Raw genomic sequence first — 19,723 nt, forward strand, 5'->3', positions numbered from 1 at the left:
CTCAGCCTCCTGAGTAGCTGGGACTACAGGCGCCCGCCACCGCGCCCGGCTAATTTTTTTGTTTGTATTTTTAGTAGAGACGGGGTTTCACTGTGGTCTCAATCTCCTGACCTTGTGATCCGCCCGCCTCGGCCTCCCAAAGTGCTGGGATTACAGGCTTGAGCCACCGCGCCCGGCCTCTTTTCTTTTCTTTTTTTTTTTTTTTTTGTACTTCTGTAGTTTTTTATTTTATTTTATTTTATTTATTTATTTATTATTATTATTATTATACTTTAAGTTCTAGGGTACATGTGCATAACGTGCAGGTTTGTTACATATGTATACTTGTGCCATGTTGCTGTGCTGCACCCATCAACTCGTCAGCACCCATCAACTCGTCATTTACATCAGGTATAACTCCCAATGCAATCCCTCCCCCCTCCCCCCTCCCCCCTGAGCATCTTTTTCTAACTTGCACATAAGTACAGTATGGCATAGTGTCAGCCCTTAAGGTTGGGATTATCCAGAGCCCTACTTACAAATGAGGAAACTGAGGCCCAGAGAAGTGAAGGGGTTTGTTCCAGGCCACAGATAAGAAACCTTGGGAGTGGGGACTTGGACTTATGCCCTTACCCATAGATACCAGGCCACTTTGTCCCCACTGTGTGTCCTGCTGAGACTCTAGGCTGCTTCAGGTTGGAGCTATCTGTGATTGGGTCTGAGCAGGGACCATCTGTGGGAACTGCTGTGTTGCAGCTACAGTACCTGCTGGATCCTCTGGGGTCCCAGCTGTGAGTGGCCAGCCAGGGCCGTTGCCGGCCCTATGAAGGACATCCCCAGAGACCTGTCCCCCTCCTTCTGGCCAAACTCCTGGAGTTACTACAGGGAGCTTGTGCTCAGCACCCTACCACAGCCTGAGCCTTGGAGGACATGGGCTCCCAGGTGCACCCAGAGAGGCTGGGTAGAGAGAGGGAGGGAATAGTCTTCAGCTCCAACTCCCAAACCCTAAGCCTTTTCTTCCCTCTAGGCCAGAGGACCCCACCTGGAGCCCTATGAGCCAAGGGGAAGAGGTAAGGAGGAGGAAAGTAAGGTAAGATCTTAAGTCTCTGAGCTCTTGCCCCACCTGCCCCCATTCTCACTGTCCTTTAGATACTCCCTCTTCTCTCTTCTTCCAGGAAGGGATAGAGAAGTACACAGGTGTTCTCTAACCTCATCCCTATCCCTTGAGGACAGGGAGGGTCCTGTGGCTCACATCCCTACATCCCTGGCTACAGATAATTACCACTTGAAGAACTTTGCTTTTTTTTTTTTTTTCCTGAGACGGAGTCTCGTTCTGTAGCTCAGGCTGGAGTGCAGTGGCGCGATCTCGGCTCACTGCAAGCTCCGCCTCCCGGGTTCACGCCATTCTCCTGCCTCAGCCTCCTAAGTAGCTGGGACTACAGGCGCCCGCCACCGCGTCCGGCTAATTTTTTTGTATTTTTAGTAGAGACGGGGTTTCACTGTGGTCTCGATCTCGTGACCTTGTGATCCGCCTGCCTCGGCCTCCCAAAGTGCTGGGATTACAGGCGTGAGCCACCGCGCCCGGCCTGCTTTTTTTTTCTTTTTGAGGCAGAGTCTTACTCTGTTGTCCAGGCTACAGTGCAGTGGCGCGGTCCTGAGTAACTGGGATTACTGGCATGCGCCACTACACCTGGCTAATTTTTGTATTTTTAGTGAAGATGGGGTTTCACAATGTTGGTCAGTTTGGTCTCGAACGCCTGACCCTGTGATCTGCCCGCCTCAGCCTCCCAAAGTGCTGGGATTACAGATGTGAGCCACCGCGCCCAGACCACCACTTGGAAAACTTTCAAGTAATACTGATGGCCAGACCCCAGCCCAGATAATTTGATAATTGGTCTCTGGTGGAGCCCGAGCATCTATATTATTATTGTTATTTAGAGACAGTGTTTCGCTATGCCGCACAGGCTGGACTCGGCATCTATCCATATATTTTTTTGAGACAGGGTCACACTCTGTCGCCCAGGCTGGAGTGCAGTGGCATGATCAAAACTCATTGCAGGCTTGATCTCTCAGGCTCAAGTGACTCTCCCACCTCAACTCCCCAAGTAGCTAGGGCTATAGGTGCATGCCACCAAACTCAGCTAATTTTTGTATTTTTTTGTAGAGATGGGGTTACCCTTTATTGCCCAGGCTAATCTTTTTTTTTTTTTTTTTTTTTTTTTTGAGGCGGAGTCTCGCTCTGTCTGTCGCCTAGGCTGGAGTGCAGCGGCCCCATCTCGGCTCACTGCAAGCTCCGCCTCCCGGGTTCACGCCATTCTCCTGCCTCAGCCTCCCAAGTAGCTGGGACTACAGGCGCCCGCCAACATGCCCGGCTAATTTCTTGTATTTTTAGTAGAGACGGGGTTTCACCGTATTAACCAGGATGGTCTCTATCTCCTGACCTCGTGATCCGCCCGCCTCGGCCTCCCAAAGTGCTGGGATTACAGGCGTGAGCCACCACACCCGGCCACACCAAGCTAATGTTAAACTCCTGGGCTCAAGTGATCCTCCCCCCTCAGCCTCCCAAAGTGCTGGCATTATAGGCATGAGCCACCACACCTGACCTTTTTTTGTTTTTTTGTTTTTTTTGAGACAGAGTCTCCTCTGTTACCCGGACTGGAGTGCACTGGCTAGCGGACTGGATGGCCACATTTCCATCACCCCAAAGCATTCCTTATCTCCCTTCCCAGTCAATTTCCATCTCCCTCTCCAGCCCCAGACATCCACTAATCTGCATTGTCTGCATTGGTTTTGCTTGCTCTGGAGTTTCATATGAATGGAATCATGCTGGATATCTCCTTTCACTCAGCTTCTTTTTAGTAGAGATGGGGTTTCACCGTGTTGGCCAGGCTGGTCTCGAACTCCTGACTTTGTGATCCACCCGCCTTGGCCTCTCAAAGTGCTGGGATTACTGGCGTGAGCCACCGCTCCCGGCCTTAATTTTTGTATGTTTCCAGTTTAGGGCAACTCTTTCTTTCTAAAATCTTCTGAAGTATTGTGATGTGCTACCAGAGTTGAGTTCAGAACTGTGGAGCCACCAAGGAAGAAACTTCCATAGGGGGGAAATGACTGTACCCTCTCTTTTCTGCAGGGAATGCCTTTCTGCAGCAGTGTCAACAGTGATTTTATTGTAGAATCCTATTTTCTTTTCTTCTTTTTTTTTTTTTTTTATTTTTTTGAGATGGAGTCTTGCTCTGTTGCCCAGGCTGGAGCCATCTTTGTTCACGGCAACCTCCACCTACCGGGTTCAAGAGATTCTCCTGCCTCAGCCTCCTGAGTAGTTAGAATTACAGGCGCATGCCACCACGCACGGCTTTTTTGTATTTTTAGTAGAGACGGAGTTTCACCATGTTGGCCGGACTGGTTTTGAACTCTTGACCTCAGGCAATCCGCCCGCCTCGGCCTCCCAACATGCTGAGATTACAGGCATGAGCCACCGCGCCCGACATAGGCTTCTGATTTTTAAAATTTCCTCTATCAGGTTAATTTTTTAATATTTGTTTTAATTTTTTTTTTTTTTTTTTTTTTTAAGAGACAGGGTCTCTATCACCCAGTCTGGAGTGCAGTGGTGCAGTCATAGCTCACTGAAGCCTCAACCTGGGTTCAAGTGATCCTCCTACCTTAGCCTTTGGAGTAGCAGGGACCACAGGTACAAGCCACCACACCACATTAAAAAAAAAACCCACACAAAAATTGGATACATGGGGTCTCAATTTGTTGCCCAGGCTGGTCTCAAATTCCTGGCTTCACGTGATCCTCCCGCCTCAGCCTCCCAAAGCGCTGGGATTACAGGGGAAGGTTCATTTTTCATCTCTCCATTACACCTGTCCACTCTGCCACCACTCGTCAGCTGTTATTACTAATAGATAAATTAGGCTTTAAATGAACTTAGGAAGCCTGGAAAGAGAAATAGGGACTTAGGCCGGGCGCGGCAGGTCACGCCTGTGATCTCAGCACTTTGGAAGGACTTGGCCAGAGGATAGCTTTTGAGTTTGAGTTTGAGGAGTTTGAGATCAGGCCGGGCAACAGCCCGACTCCACAAAAAAAAAAAAAAAAAAAAAAAAAAGAAAAGAAAAACAAGGGCTTTCACGGTCAGTCAGACTTGGCGAGGACGCTTGGGTCTGACGCTTTCCACCGAGTTTATTTTTCTGAGCTTCAGCGTTCTCTCCAACATGGGGATACGTATCTCCTGGGGATGCTTTAGAGGGCCTAGGAGATTAAGCCTGGTTTCTTTTTTTTTTTGTTGAGAGAGAGTCTCGCTTTGTCGCCCAGGCTGGAGTGCAGTGGCCGGATCTCAGCTCACTGCAAGCTCCGCCTCCCGGGTTCACGCCATTCTCCCGCCTCAGCCTCCCGAGTAGCTGGGACTACAGGCGCCCGCCACCTCGCCCGGCTAGGTTTTTGTATTTTTTAGTAGAGACGGGGTTTCACCGTGTTAGCCAGGATGGTCTCGATCTCCTGACCTTGTGATCCGCCCGTCTCGGCCTCCCAAAGTGCTGGGATTACAGGCTTGAGCCACCGCGCCCGGCCCAAGCCTGGTTTCTTTAATAGTTTGCTATTCGCTGATTCCCGGCCTCCTCGCGGCTTGGCCTACCGCGCTCGTGTTCTGGACTAACGAACAAACGGCTCACTCAATTCAAACACGAGTCCCAGCCTGGAAAAGGCCGAGTCGGCGGTTAAAAAAAAAACCTTTCCCCTCCCGACCCTCCGCAGATGTCGCCCCCTCACTCCGCCTAGGCTAGCCCTGCCTCTCTCAAGATGGCGACCTGGAAGTGCGTCGCCTGGGCCAGCCCCGGAAATCTCGTGTTAGGCGAGGCCAACGGATAGGTTCTCGCGAGAGGACCCGTCAGCCCCAGCCGGGCGTCGTGCGAACAGCAGCTGGTACCAAAGGCGGAGGTGGAGCCCGAGCGGTAAGTGCGTGTGCAGAGGTGGCAGTTCCGGGGGCCGCCGGAGGCCGAGGAGGTGTAGAGAACAGATTTGGAAACTGGGGAGGTCTAGCATGTGGCGTAGGAGGGGGTCCGCACTCCAGTTCGCAATTGCCAAAACAAGCCTGCCGGAAGCGCGCTAAGGGGTTTTCTTCTCCCAGGGAACCAGCGGGGAAACTGAGGCTTGGGGTGGCGAGCAGGACTGTGGGACGCGCTGAGGCTGCTGTCTTTCCCAGCAGCAGCGGAAGATGTCGGACAGCGAGGACAGCAACTTTTCCGAGGAGGAGGACAGCGAGCGCAGCAGTGACGGCGAGGAGGCCGAGGTCTGTGGCTGGGGCGCCGGGGGAGACATTGCACCTGGGGGCAGGACTCCGGGTAGAAAGCCCACTGTGGGAGGCTCGAGGGGTTCACAGCGGACTCTGGCTTCTGGGAACTCCCAGATTATCGCAAGAGATAGAGAATTAGGCAAGTCGAAGACAAGTAAGGGGACAGGTTCTGGAGGCGAGAAATATGTTAGGTCCAGTGAGATAACAGGTGATGTTTTTGAAGTTTACTCTGTGTGCATATAGTAAGCACTCAGCATTAGTTGTTTTTTTTTTTTGGTTACGTCTAGTCATTCCAGAAATTTATTTGTAGTGCCCACTACGTACCAGGTGCAATTCTTTGTCTTTGGGGTACACCAGTAAACAAAGCAGATTTTAAAAATGTCTGCCTTCGGGAATGTAAATAAATATAGCCAAGGAATGGACTATATAGTAAGCTAGAAGGTACTCTGGAGAAAAGGAGAACAGAAAAGGGGAATGGAGAGTCCTGGTTGCACTTGCAATAGGGTCATCAGCGTGACTTGTTGGAGGTGAGGGAGTGAGTCGTGGTTAGCTGGAAGTGGAGTATTCCAGTGAGGGGGACCAGCAGGTACAAAGATGGAAGTGTGTCTGCCGTGTTCAAGGATTAACGAGGATTTGAGAGGCCAAGCTGGGAGGTTCACTTGAGCCCAGAAGTTCGAGGGCAATCTCGGCAACATAGTGGGGCCCTGTCTCTACAAAAATATAAAAAAATTAGCTGAGGCCGGTCTTGGTGGCTCACACCTGTAATCTCAGCACTTTGGGAGGCCAAGGCAGTGGATCACATGAGGTCAGGAGTTCAAGACCAGTCTGGCCAACATGGTGAAACCCTGTCTCTACTAAAAATACAAAAAAATTAGCTGGGTTTGGTGCCGCCCACCTGTAATCCCAGCTGCTCAGGAGGCTGAGGCTGAGAATCGCTTGAACCAGGGAGATGGAGATTGTGGTGAGCTGAGATCGCGCCACTGCACTGCTGCCTGGGCGACAGAGCAAGACTCTGTCTTACAAAAATATTAGCTGAGCTTGGTGGCACGCTCCTGTAGTCCCAGTTACTTGGGAGGCCGAGGTGGGAAGATCACTTGAGCCATAAGGTGAAGGTGCAGTGAGCTGTGATGGTACCACTGCACTGCAGCCTGAGTGACAGAGTGAGACTTTGTCTCCCCACCACCGCCTAAAAAAAGGGGGTCCAGTTTGGTTGGATCAGAGTGAGTGCAACGAAGAATTTATGGGAGCCAGGTCATATAGGATCTTGAAAGCTGTGGTAAGGAATTTGGTTTTAACTGAGTAAAATGAAACCTCGAAAAAGTGTGAGCAAGTGAAGATATGATCTAATGTTTTGAAAGGATCACTCTGGCTTTGGGTCTCTTGAGTACTTCTGTTCCGGGAACCAAAAAACCAACATTTCCTGGGGCATTTCTGATTTCAAATGTTCTTTTATTTGCCATTATTCTTTTTTTTTTTTTTTGAGACAGCATCTCCATAGGTTGGCACAGGCTGGAGTGCATTGTCATGATCTCGGCCCACTGCAACCTCAGCCTCCCGAGTAGCTGGGATTACAGGCATCCACCACCACATCAGGCTAATTTTTGTATTTTTAGTAGAAATGAGGTTTCCCCATGTTGGCCAGGCTGGTTTTGAACTCCTGACCTCAGGTGATCCACCCTCCTTGGCCTCCCAGAGTGCTAGATTACAGGCGTGAGCCACTGCACCAAGCCCAGTATCCTCCTTTTAAACTTATTTTAGTTTTATTCGTTCGTTGAACAAATCAGTATTTCCATCTACTACTGTGTTCCACTTACTTCCCAGGTGTCTGGTAGGAAATCTTTACTTTTTTGGAGTTGACATTTAGTAGGCAGCAATCATAAACTAGTAAATAGGTGACAGGGTGATTATAGATCTCTTGTTTGATGCACAGAAACTTCAATTGGCTTTTTAAATAAGTTGCCAATGCTTGTGAGGGAGATTTATCATAAAGATTAAGATTTCTTGCTTTTTCTGGGAAAGTGGAAGGAGCTGGCACGCTGGGACCCAGGGTTGTTCTGCAGAGCAGCCGTTTGCTTGATGAGTGGCTGTCCTACTTACAGCTGGGAATTTTCTCCAGTTCCCAGGATATGTTAGTTGCCATTTATCATCTTGCTTGCCTCGTGGCAGAGTGAAGAAAAGGAAGAGATTTCACGTGGCTGTGTTCTGGAAATTGTTTGGTAGATGGAGAGTGCCATGTGTTTTGGGTGATTTGTCCCACTCATTTATGTTGCCTGCTTATCCTATGTGGACATTTGATTGCCAGTCTTTGTTGTGCCCTTTGGGGAGGTGCCTGGTAGTGAATAGTTGGAGAAATTGGGATGCTGTGGTGGGGGAGGGATGAGTGGGGGAGTGACAGGGAGGGCCTTTTCTCTAAGCTGTAGCACTGGATTCTTGGTCTCTGATTCATGGCTTGGAGACACTGCTTGTTGGTTAAAGTCTGGTGGAAATGAGACCAAGATCCCCAGTTCCATTTCCTGTCTGGGACATTCTCGTTTGCGCTGTACTAGTCTAATTTCCCCAGCACTACACCATACTTGACTCCTCCCTGCTGGCTCCTCTTCAGTTACCAGGTGAGGCAGGAGGGCAGTGTGAGGCCTGTCCCCACCGCCAGGAACAGGATTGGATGACCTTTTCAGACAGCCAAATGGTGACATAGTCCTTGCAGGACAGGGTTCTGTGGCTAGACAGGTAGGGATGGATGGCAAATAATGAGCTACTTTTGAAGGGAGCTGCTGGTTCACCCATCACAGCTACAGTAACTTGTTCATTTATTTCAACAAATGTTCCTTGACTTGTCATGTTGGGGTCATAGCCTCCCTTACGGAGATCTCAGTCTCAGGGCAGAGAGAGTTTTATAGATACACAGTTACTGCAGGGGATGTTGAGGACAGTAAGAGCACATCCAAGCCCTGAGGTGATGCAGAGAGTGGCGGGGACTCTCTCCACTGGGAGGGAGGAGCCAGGTTTGTAAAGAGGCTTCTCTGGGACCTGGCAGAGGGGGACTGATGACAAGGTTCCTAGAAATCAGCCTGTGGTCCTGTCATAGTTTGGGTTGTTAAAACGCGCTTCATTGTGGGCTAGTCAAGATTATGTGTTAAGCAAATATTTCTGAAGTCTTCTGTGCTTGGCCCTGGGCTGGGTGATGTTGGGGGACCCAGCGGTGCCTGAGATGAACTGGACCCTACTATTGGGAGGCTCACGGTGGTCAGGGCTGTGATGGAGGGAGCACAGAGAATTGTGAGCGTAGAGGATGTGCCTGACTCTGCTCGGGGGAGAGGGGGCGGGGGTGGCTGCCTGCAGGAGGAAGGTTGGTTTTTTTTTTTTTTTTTTGAGATGATGTCTTGCTCTGTCACCCAGGCTGGAGTGCAGTGGCGTGATCTCGGCTCACTGCAGCCTCTACCTCATGGTTAAGCAATTCTCCTCTCTCAGCTTCCTGAGTAGCTGGGATTACAGGGGTATGCCACCACACCTGGCTAATTTTTATATTTTTGGTAGAGATGGAGTTTCACCATGTTGGCCAAGCTGGTCTTGGAACTCCTGACCTCAAGTGATTGCCTGCCTCAGCTTCCCAAAGTGCTGGGATTATAGGCATGAGCCATCTTGCTCAGCCCTTTTTTTTTTTTTTTTTTTTTGGGACAGGGTCTCACTTTGCACCCATGCTGGGGTGCAGTGGTATGGTCTCGACTCACTGCAACCTCAACCTCCTGAGGAACAAGCAATCCTCCTACTTCAGCCTCCCAATGAGCTGGGACAACAAGAATCTGCCACCATGCCTGGTTAAGTTTTGTATTTTTGGTAGAGACAGGGCTTTGTCAGATTGTCCAGGCTGGTCTCAAACTCCTGGGCTCAAGTGATCCTCCTACCTTGGCTTCCCAAAGTGTTGGGATTACAGGTGTGAGCCACCATGCCCAGCTAGGGAGGGAATATTTTAGTTGAAGTATTAATGGGGGGCACACTTTTTTTTTTTTTTGGAGATGAAGTCTCGCTCTGTCTCCCACGGTGGAGTGTAGTGGCACAGTCTTGGCTCACTGCAACCTCTGCCTTCCGGGTTTAAGTGATTCTCCTGCCTCAGCCTCCTGAGTAGCTGGGATTATAGGCACGTGCCACTGCACCCAGCCCCAGAGGAGACTTTTTATACAAAGAACCAGCATGGATGATGGCCAGCACTGAGAGAGCATGGTGCAAGTAGTTGAGTGCAGCTGAGGCCTGGTGATGGGGAGGCAGTCCTGAAGGGTGGGAAATGGGGAGAGGCAGCAGGCAGAGCATGTGCTTCTAGTCCAGGCTGGCTGAAGCTGGGCAGGGGACCAAATGGTCAGGTTCATGTTGTTGGTGGTGGTGGTGGTGTTCTTGAGATGGAGTCTTGCTCTGTCGCCCAGGCTGGAGTGCAGTGGCGCGATCTCGGCTCACTGCAAGCTCCGCCTCCTGGGTTCACGCCATTCTTCTGCTTCGGCCTCCCAAGTAGCTGGGACTACAGGAGCCCGCCACCATGCCTGGCTAATTTTTTTGTATTTTTAGTAGAGACGGGTTTCATCGTGTTAGCCAGGTTGGTCTCAATCTCCTGACGTCGTGATCCGCCCGCCTTGGCCTCCCAAAGTGCTGGGATTACAGGCTTGAGCCACCGCGCCTGGCAGGTTCATGTTTTAGATCACAGTTTTCCAAGACTGTACCGTATATTCTAGGTTGGGGATGATGAGAGGTGCTTTTAGGTGGAATAAAGACAAGACCTTAAGCTACATTGAATAATTTAGTGAGAATATTTCCTTTTCAGTTGTGTGTCTTGTCTTGATTGGGTTATGAGAAAATTTCATTTTAGTGCTTCTGGGTCTTGAACGCCTCTGGGTGGGAGAATAGGCCTTAGGCTTAGAGCTTAGAGCCTGCAGCAGGCAACAGTATCTTGCTGGGTCTTAATAACATTGTTTTGCTTTTATCTTTATAGTTACCTTGTGTTTATAACAAACCTTCAGAAAGTTTTAAAATTTGAAACATTGCATAACATAGAAATGTTAAGAACGTGAATGGATTTGAAGAAAATACACATTGAATGTTATCCAAAATGCTTGGGACAAGAAGTGTTTCAGATTTTGGATTTTTTTTTTTTTTTTTTTTTGATTTTGTAATATTTACACTGGAGCATTCCCTAATCTGAAAATCCAGAATGCTCCAGTGAACATTTACTTTGAACATGACCTTTTTTTTTTTTGAGACAGAGTCTCACTGTGTCACCCAGGTTGGAGTGCAGTGGTGTGATCTTGGCTCACTGCAACCTGTGCCTCCCAGATTCAAACAATTCTTCTGCCTTAGCCTCCCAAGTGGTTGGGACTACAGATGCGCCACCATGCCCGGCTAATTTTTTTTTATTTTTATTTTTGGTAGAGATGGGGCTTCATTACGTTAGCCAGGCTGATCTTGAACTCCTAACCTCAAGTGAGCCGCGTGAGCCACCGCATGCGGCCTGAGTATGACCTTTGAGCATTATGTCAGTGCTGAAAAAGTTTCAGATTTTGAAGCCTCTCAGATTTCAGTTTTTTTGTTTGTTTTTTTGACAGCGTCTTGGTCCATTGACCAGGCTGGAGTGCAGTGGCACAATCTCGGCTCAGTGCAACTTTTACCTCCCAGTTTCAAGTTATTCTCCTGCCTCAGCCTCCTGAGTAGCTGGGATTACAGGTGCCCACCGCCACGCAGGGCTAGCTTTTGTATTTTTAGTAGAGATGGGGTTTCACCATGTTGACGAAGCTGGTCTTGAACTCCTGATGTCAGGTGATCCACCCGCCTCAGCCTCCTAAAGTGCTGGGATTACAGGCGTGAGCCACTGTGCCTGACCAGATTTCAGATTTTTTGGATTAGAAATACTCAACCTGGTTGGGCGCGGTAGCTTACTCCCAAAATCCCAGCACTTTGGAAGGCTGAGGCGGGCAGATCATGAGGTCAGGAGATCGAGACCATACTGGCTAACATGATGGAGCCCTGTCTCTACTAAAAAATACAACAAAAATTAGCCGGGCCTGGTGGTGTGTTCCTGTCGTCCCAGCTACTGGGGAGGCTGAGGCAGGAGAATGGCATGAACCCTGGAGGTGGAGATTGTAGTGGGACGAGATCGCGCCACTGCACTCCAGCCAGGGCAACAGAGCGAGACACCATCACACACACAAAAAAAGAAATGCTCAGCTGGGCACGGTGGCTCAAGCCTGTAATCCCAGCACTTTGGGAGGCTGAGACGGGTGGATCACAAGGTCAGGAGATCGAGACCATCCTGCCTAACACGGTGAAATCCCATCTCTACTAAAAAATACAGAAAACTAGCCGGGCGAGGTGGCGGGCGCCTGTAGTCCCAGCTACTCGGGAGGCTGAGGCAGGAGGATGGAGTAAACCTGGGAGGCGGAGCTTGCAGTGAGCTGAGATCCAGCCACTGCACTCCAGCCTGGGCGACAGAGCGAGACTCCGTCTCAAAAAAAAAAAAAAAGAAATGCTCAACCTGTGTTAGGTAAATAGATTGTAGTAATGACATGGAAGAAGTTGTGAAGTTAATGAGTTAAAGATTGAAGTTCGGTATGCATCCATTAATGTTGTTGCTGGTATGGAAAGAGGGATTAGAGGCCAGGAGAGTAGGGAGGAGGCTGGGGTAAGGATCCAGGGGTTAGAGGGCAGTGTCGTGGCCTAGGCTCAGATGTATGGGGCTGGGGGGAAAGGATGGGTTGGAGAAATGATGTTCACAGGCAGAAAGGATGAGGATTTGGTGCCTGTCGGTAATTGGAGGAGGCCAGCACAGGTCTAGGGGAAGACGTTGAGGTCAGTTTGGGACACAGTTGGTATGAAAAGGCTCAGAGGACATCTGGGGGAGGCATCCAGGATGCTGCTGGTGCATGGAGGTCTTGAATTCTGGAAAAAGGTGGGAGTCTAGAGACAGATGAGGGTGTCGTCTGTAGAGACAGGAACTGGGGTCATGGAAGGTAAAATGTCCTGGGAGAGAGTGCATGGAGGGAGAACAAAGTGGCCCTGGACTGAGCCCTGGTAATTGATGTCAGACTTGAAGGGGTTAATAGTAAGAGGAGCTTGAAGAGGAGCCGTTGGAGTTTTGAGAAAAACCAGGAGAGCATGGTACAGCAGAAGCCAAGAGAGGAACATTTCTCCAGGGAGGGCATGGTTGGAGTGCCAGACGCTGCTGGGATGGTAGGGAATACAGAATGGCCACAGAATTAGCAACAGGGCTGGCCAGTGATCTTGGTGAGCAGTGTGGACTAGAAACAGAGATGGGAGTCACTGTCACAGAGATGTCCCCCACCACCAAGGGAGAGGACAAGTTGGCCTTGGGGAGTTGTCGAATGGGAAGAGATGGGCTGGTTGCTGTGGCTAACACCTGTAATCCCAGCACTTTGGGAGGCAGAGGCGAGTGGATCACCTGAGGTCAGGAGTTCAGGACCAGCCTGGCCAACATGGTGAAGCCCTGTCTCTACTAAAAAAATACAAAAATTAGCCAGGTGTGGTGGCGCATGCCTGTAATCCCAGCTACGCAGGAGGCTGAGGCAGGAGGATTGCTTGAACCCAGGAGGTGGAGGTTGCAGTGAGCTGAGATTGTGCCACGGCACTCTAGCCTGGGAGACAGAGTGGGCCTCCATCTCAAAAAAAAAAAAAAGAAAGGAAAAGAAATGAGGCCCAAGGACCAAGCTTCATCGAGCTATTATAGTTAAAGACCCGCTGGAAAGTGAGCAAGAAATCTAGTGCAGGGAGAAGCCCAGGTCAACTCCCAGGGTTGGTTGAGTGGCTGGGGAGATGGCAGTGCTGTTGCTGAGATAGAATGGTAACCAGAGAGCAGGCTAGAGTGAAAGGGGTGTATGCAGGGCAAAGGGGGCTGTGATTGACCAGGGCGATCTGAGGTCAGATTTAGGGTGGGGAACTTGGTTTTCGGATTTTGGGGTAGTAGAATTCTGGTGCTACAACCCTGCCTGACACCTGTAGGTAGAGGAAGAACGGCGGAGTGCGGCGGGCAGTGAGAAGGAAGAAGAGCCTGAGGAAGAAGAAGAGGAGGAAGAGGAGGAGGAATATGATGAGGAAGAGGAGGAAGAAGATGATGACCGGCCCCCCAAGAAACCCCGCCATGGAGGCTTCATTCTGGATGAGGCTGGTATGTCACAGTGCTGGGCCAGTGCTGAGCAGAGGCTGAGCTTCCACTTCTAGTTCCATTTCTTTTTTTTGAGACAGAGTTTTGCTCTTGTCACCCAGGCTGGAGTCCAATGGTGCGATCTCGGGTCACTGCAACCTCCACCTCCCAGGTTCAAGCGAGTCTCCTGCCTCGACCTCTCAAGTAGCTGGGATTATAGGCATGTGCCTTCACACCCAGCTAATTTTTTGTAGTTTTTGTAGAGACGGGGTTTCACCGTGTTAGCCAGGATGGTCTCGATATCCTGACCTCATGATCCACCCGCCTCAGCCTCCCAGAGTGCTGGGATTACAGGCGTGAGCCACCGCGCCCAGCCATATATCCATATATTTTTTTTGAGACAGAGTCTCGCTCTTGTTGCCCAGGCTGGAGTGCAATGGTGCGATCTTGGTTAACTGCAACCTCCGCCCCCTGGGTTCAAGCGATTCTCCTGCCTCAGCCTTGTGAGTACCTGGGATTACAGGCGGCTGCCACCATGCCCAGATAATTTTTGTGCTTTTAGTAGAGACGGGATTTCACCATGTTGGCTAGGCTCGTCTCGAACCAAAAAACAAAACAAAAAAACACACACAATCACAGGATCATTATGATCTTTTTTTCTTTTGAGATGGAGTCTCACTCTGTTGCCCAGGCCGGAGTGCAGTGGCGCGATCTCAGCTCACTGCAACTTCTACCTCCTGGGTTTAAGCGATTCTCCTTCCTCTGCCTCCTGAGTAGTTGGTATTACAGGCGTGTGCTACCACGCCTGGCTAATTTTTGTATTTTTATTAGAGGCAGGGTTTCACCATGTCAGTCAGGCTGGTCTGAACTCATGACCTCATGATCTGCCTGCCTCGGCCTCCCAAAGTTCTGGGATTACAGGTGTGAGCCACTGCGCCTGGCACCATTATGATCTTTTAAAATCTGACAGTGGTTTGTACTTGTCATGGAAAGCTCAAATGACTTGAAATTAGGTAACCTGAAAAGGTAGTCTGACAGATTTGGGGCCCTTCTAGCCTGGCTCCACTGTTTTCTCCATGTAGCCCTGGACAGCGTCCTATGTGTCACTGAGTCTCCTCCTCTCTCAGTGCAAGGGGGAAATAGTTCTTTCTGTTACAGCAGGGATATGGCGAGGATTTGGGGGACCATGCATATAAAGCTCGTTAAGTTGATGGCGACCTAGAATGTAATGCCTAACCTAGGAAAAGCCCTCAGAAAACAGGGTTGTTACTTGTTAAGGTTACGTAGGTCCACGTTATAACCACTTTTCTGTAAACTGCTTTTTATCGTTCCACAGTTGCAAAAGTAGAGAAACAGAGACAGCTTAGGTTAAATGACTCAAGGTGTATAATAAGGAAAGTTTCTGGGCCGGTGCAGTGGCTCACGCTTGTAATCCCAGCACTTTGGGAGGCCAAGGTGGAGGATTGTTTTAGCTCAGGAATTTGCATATCGCAAGACCCCATGTCTGACAACAACAACAACAAAAAATTAGCCGGGCTTGGTGGCTTGCGCCTGCAGTCCCAGCTACTCAGAAGGCTGAGGTAGGACGCTCGCTTGAGCCCAGGCGGTCGAGATTGCTGTAGGCTGTGATTGAGCCACTGCACTCCAGCCTGGCCAACAGAGTGAGACCCTGTCTCAAAAAAGAAAATTTTCTGAACGTCTTCTGACGCCTAAGTGCTCAATAAACATTAGCTGCTGTCAGTATTATCATCAATAGTATTAAAATATTTGTTTTTTTCCAATGATTGCACAGTGTTTCATTGTGTAATGTGTTTTATTTAACCAGGCTCTTGTTGGATATTGAAGTTTGTTTGTGTCACAGCACATGCAGTAATGCTGTGAACATCTTCATACATACTTAAACACATGCATACAATTTATTATCTAGACCAAAGTTCTTAACCTTTCTTGTGCTGTGGCCCCTTTTGTGGTCTGGTGAAACCCTGTTCCCTTCTCAGAACCATCTTCTGAAATGCATAAAACAAAATACATAGGATTCCATAGAGGACAATTTATTGAAATACAGTTATCAGAATATTTAAAAAGAACATTTTGGTGCATATGTTTCTTTGTTAACATATTTAGATAATAAGATTTTGTAGATAGTCTAAGAATCTAATTTTTGAGTAGCAGTGAATGTAAATGCTGCCTTGAGATACCTACAGCTGTAATGTGCTGTGAAAGAGCCAGTGACACAGCTAACATTGTGTGGTTTGTTGCCATTGTATGTAGCTGATGTAAATGCTAAATTTCAGTTCCAGATTACTGAAAATAGGAGCTGTAGTTTTTTCATCTAACACAGACCACCCCAGATGAAAAATCTCTGTTCTACCTGTTAAATCCCTATCAGTCAAATTCCTAGGCAAAGGTGGTGCAATTTTTTTTTTTTTTTTTTTTTGAGACAGAGTCTCACTCTGTCCCCCAGGCTGGAGTGCAGTGGCGCAATGGCTCACTGCAGCCTCTCCCTCCTGGGTTCAACTGATTTTCCTGCCTCAGCCTCCTGAGTAGCTGGGACTACAGGCGCATGCCACCACGCCCGTCTGATTTTTTGTATTTTTAGTAGAGACGGGGTTTCACTGTGTTAGCTAGGATGGTTTCGAATTCCTGACCTTGTGATCTGCCCGCCTTGGCCTTCCAAAGTGCTGGGATTACGGGCATGAGCCACCATGCCTGGCCGCATTTTTTTTAAAAAAGATTTTTGATATTTATGGCCAAATGTCAGTTCCTGAAAAGATAAGACTAGTTCATACGTCCATGATGATAATTAATGTGCTTGTTTTCCCTTACCTATGGGAAGAGAGATTACTTAGAACACATCCTGTGTTTTCCTGGGACTCTTTTACCTGAGAAGAAAACTAGTTTATTGTCAAAGGGACAGGAGGTGCTCTGGATGTTCCTGGAGAGCAAGAGAATGGATGCCATGCTGGGTGACAGCTGTGGGCTCCCAGGGACACCCATATGTTGGTGGTGGAAGTGTTGGTGGGCACTGCCTGTGTGGAAGGCTATGTGGCGGTGCATGTTAGCATTTAACATGCAGGAACCCTTTGACCCAGCAGTTCCTCTTTAGAATTTACTTTATGGTTAAACTTGCATGAGTACATGAAGACATGAGAACAAAGATGCATGTTGTAGTCCTGTTCGCAGTTGTAAAATTTGGTGACCTAAATGTTTATTGATGATCAGGGCCTGGTTAAACAAATTATGGGCCATATAGCATATGAAGCTTGTGCTCCTGTGGGAGAGCTCTGAGTTTGTAGTAGTGTTGAGAAAAAAAGAAAGGTACAGAATAGTGTGTTAAAGAATTACATGTGGCTGGGTGTGGTGGCTTATGCCTGTAATCCCTGCTCTTTGGGAGGCTGAGGCGGGTGGATCATCTGAGGCCAGGAGTTCGAGACCAATCTGGCCAAGATGGGGAAACCCTGTCTCTACTAAAAATACAAAAATTAACCAGGCACAATGGTGGGCACCTGTAGTCCCAGTTGCTTGGGAGACTGAGGCAGGAGAATTGCTTGAACCTGGGAGGTGGAGGTTGCTGTGAGTTGAGATCTCTGCACTCTAGCCTGGGCAACAGAGCAAGACTTGGTCTCAAAAAAACAAACAAAAATTACGTGCAGGGAACAGTGGCAATGGGATGGATTACATGCATTTCTTTTCTTTTCTTCTTTTTTTTTTTTTGAGATGGAGTTTTGCTTTTTCACCCAGGCTGGAGTGCAGTGGTGCAATCTCAGCTCACTGCAACCTCCACCTTCTGGTTTCAAGTGATTCTTCTGCATCAGCCTCCCGAGTAGCTGGGATTACAGGTGCCTGCCACTACGCCCAACTAATTTTCGTAGTTTTAGTAGAGACAGGGTTTTGCCATGTTGGTCAGGCTGGTCTCAAACTCCTGACCTCATGATCCACCTGCTTTGGCCTCCCTAAGTACTGGGATTACAGGCGTCAACCACTGCGCCCAGCCTCTTCTTTTTTTTTTTTTTTTTTAAGATGGAGTTTCTCTCGCCCAGGCTGGAGTGCAGTGGCGTGATCTCAGCTCGCTGCAACTTCTGCCTCACAGATTCAAACAACTCTCCTGCCTCAGCCTCCCGAGTAGCTGGGATAGGCGTGCGCCACCACTCTTGGCTACTTTTTGTGTTTTTAGTAGAGACGGGGTTTCACCATGTTGGCCAGGCTGGTCTCAAACTCCTGACCTCAGGTGGTCCACCCATCTCAGCCTCCCAAAGTGCTGGGATTACAGGCATGAGCCATTGTACCGGGCCCTTTTTTTTTTTTTTTAAAGACAGGATCTTACTCTGTTTCCTAGGCTGGAGTGCAGTGGCACGATCATGGCTCACTGCAGCCTCTACCTCCCAGGTTCAAGTGATCCTCCCATTTCAGCCTCCTGAGTAGCTGGGACCACAGGTGTGCACCATCAGGCCTGACTAGACTTTTTTTTTTTTTTTTTTTTTTTTTTGAGACAGAGTTTCCATCTGTCACCCAGGCTGGAGTGCAGTGGCGTGATCTTGGCTCACTGCAACCTCCACCTCCCGGGTTCAAGCATTTCTCTGCCTCAGCCTCCCAAGTAGCCGGGATTACAGGTGCCCACCACCACACCCAACTAATTTTTTGTATTTTTAGTAGAGACGCAGTTTCACCATCTTGGCCAGGCTGATCATGAGCTCCTGACCTCGTGATCCACCCGCCTCGGCCTCCCAAAGCTCTGGGGTTACAGGCGTGAGCCACCATCCGCAACCCTAACTGATTTTTTAAGTTTTTGGATTTAGGGGGTTTCACTATGTTGTCCAGGCCGGTTTCAAACTCTTGGGCTCAAGTGATCTTCCCACTTCAGCCTCCCAAAGTGTTGAGATTACAGGTGTGAGCCACCACGTCCAGCCTTACATGGACTTCATATATGTACGTAGATCATCTCTAGGCAAGCAACTAGTCAGGGAGTTGCCTTTGAGAAAGGTTACTGAGATACTAGGGGTTAGAAATGGGAGGGAGACTTAATTGATACTACATTCTCTATAACATTGGAGTTTTTCATTATGTGCGTGTATTAAGTTTTTAGTGTAATGTTTGATACCTACAAAGCAGTACATGCAACATAGTGAAGAGATTAAGTACATGGACCACGGAGCCAGACTGCCTCTCAGATCCCAGCTGAGTCTGTGGGCAGGTTCCTTCATCTCTCTGGGTCTCGGAGCCCTTGCTGTAAAATAGGAACAGCGACAATGCCTCCCTCGGGTTTGCCAGGAAGATCAGTGAGGAACCTGTGTCAGGTACTCAGAACAGGGTAGGGTGTATAGTATGCTCTCAGCATTAGCTGTTATAAATGTACGAGAATCATAAAACCAACAGACCACGAACCATCTTTTAAAAAAGGTGGTGTCTACTGATCATTTTTGATAGTTGGGAGGGAACTTTCCTTCTTGCTTACGTTGATCTTAGTTTTTTAAAAGGGATTTGGGAGTGGAGTAAGGAGAGGGAATGACTTACAGAGCTAGTTAGAGCTGTATGTCCCCCTCGACCCTGCTGCGTGCACCAGCTCTGTGGCATGGCCCCGGACGAGTGCCTCCCTGTCGGAGCCTCAGTGTCCTCCTCTGTGCAGTGGGGATTTGTAGTGCACATCTTCCAGAGGAGATGCTTCGTGTCCTGGGAGCTGTTCACCTTTGCCCCTTACCACTGGGCCTTTCCATTTCAGATGTCGACGATGAGTATGAGGACGAGGACCAGTGGGAGGATGGAGCAGAGGACATCCTAGAGAAAGGTGTGTGTGGGTCCTGCCTCCACAAGACTACTGGGAAGAGGGTGGCTGACAGGTCTTCAGAGCCCATTCCCCCCACCCCCCATCCCCTGTACACCCCAACCCCCACCGTCCTCACCTTGCTTCTTTCTGTCCTTCCCAGAGAGACCAGCTCCCTGCTTTTTCCTTTTAGGCCCATGAGTGGGGGGTGGGGCTGTGGGGTGGGGATGTTGTGGGGAGAGGACTCTGGGATCCCAGGGCCCAGTGAATCCCTTCTGGGGTTGTAGGGTGGGCGAGCTCTGTCCCAAGATACCCCCCACTTCCTGGGCCAGTGCCCCCCTTTCCCCGTTATTTTCCGTTCTGTGCGCCTCATACATTTCGGCTTCTCCCCAACCACCTGGTGCCTGGCCTTTACTTTTGATTTTCAACCTTTCTGTGTCCCTCCCTTCCCCTTCCCCAACCCATTGGTTGATTTTGCTGCTATAATTTGGCTCATACTTTGTCTGCCCTCGCCCACCACCACCACCACCACCACCACAACCACCACCACCACCTCCTCTTCCTC

At 49.2% G+C, this 19,723-nt stretch overlaps 1 protein-coding gene across 4 annotated transcripts in view; it reads left to right on the plus strand.

Annotated features, from left to right (window-relative positions):
- The first annotated feature begins 4,848 nt into the window (after positions 1–4,848).
- The window catches only part of SUPT5H (SPT5 homolog, DSIF elongation factor subunit), a 34,388-nt gene continuing 19,513 nt past the window's right edge, over positions 4,849–19,723 (plus strand). For 2 of the 4 annotated variants that reach the window (XM_005589194.4, XM_005589195.4), the window contains exons 1-4: positions 4,849–4,925; positions 5,102–5,263; positions 13,259–13,424; positions 19,117–19,182. In XM_005589194.4, coding sequence (XP_005589251.1) covers positions 5,189–5,263; positions 13,259–13,424; positions 19,117–19,182 — 307 coding nt within the window. In that variant the 5' untranslated portion in view covers positions 4,849–4,925; positions 5,102–5,188. The remainder of the gene's footprint in view (positions 4,926–5,101; positions 5,264–13,258; positions 13,425–19,116; positions 19,183–19,723) is intronic. The other 2 variants (XM_015441507.3, XM_015441508.3) reach the window with 1 other exon arrangement.

The sequence above is a fragment of the Macaca fascicularis genome, chromosome 19 (assembly GCF_037993035.2).
Source record: "Macaca fascicularis isolate 582-1 chromosome 19, T2T-MFA8v1.1".
In the NCBI taxonomy this organism is placed as follows: domain Eukaryota; kingdom Metazoa; phylum Chordata; class Mammalia; order Primates; family Cercopithecidae; genus Macaca; species Macaca fascicularis.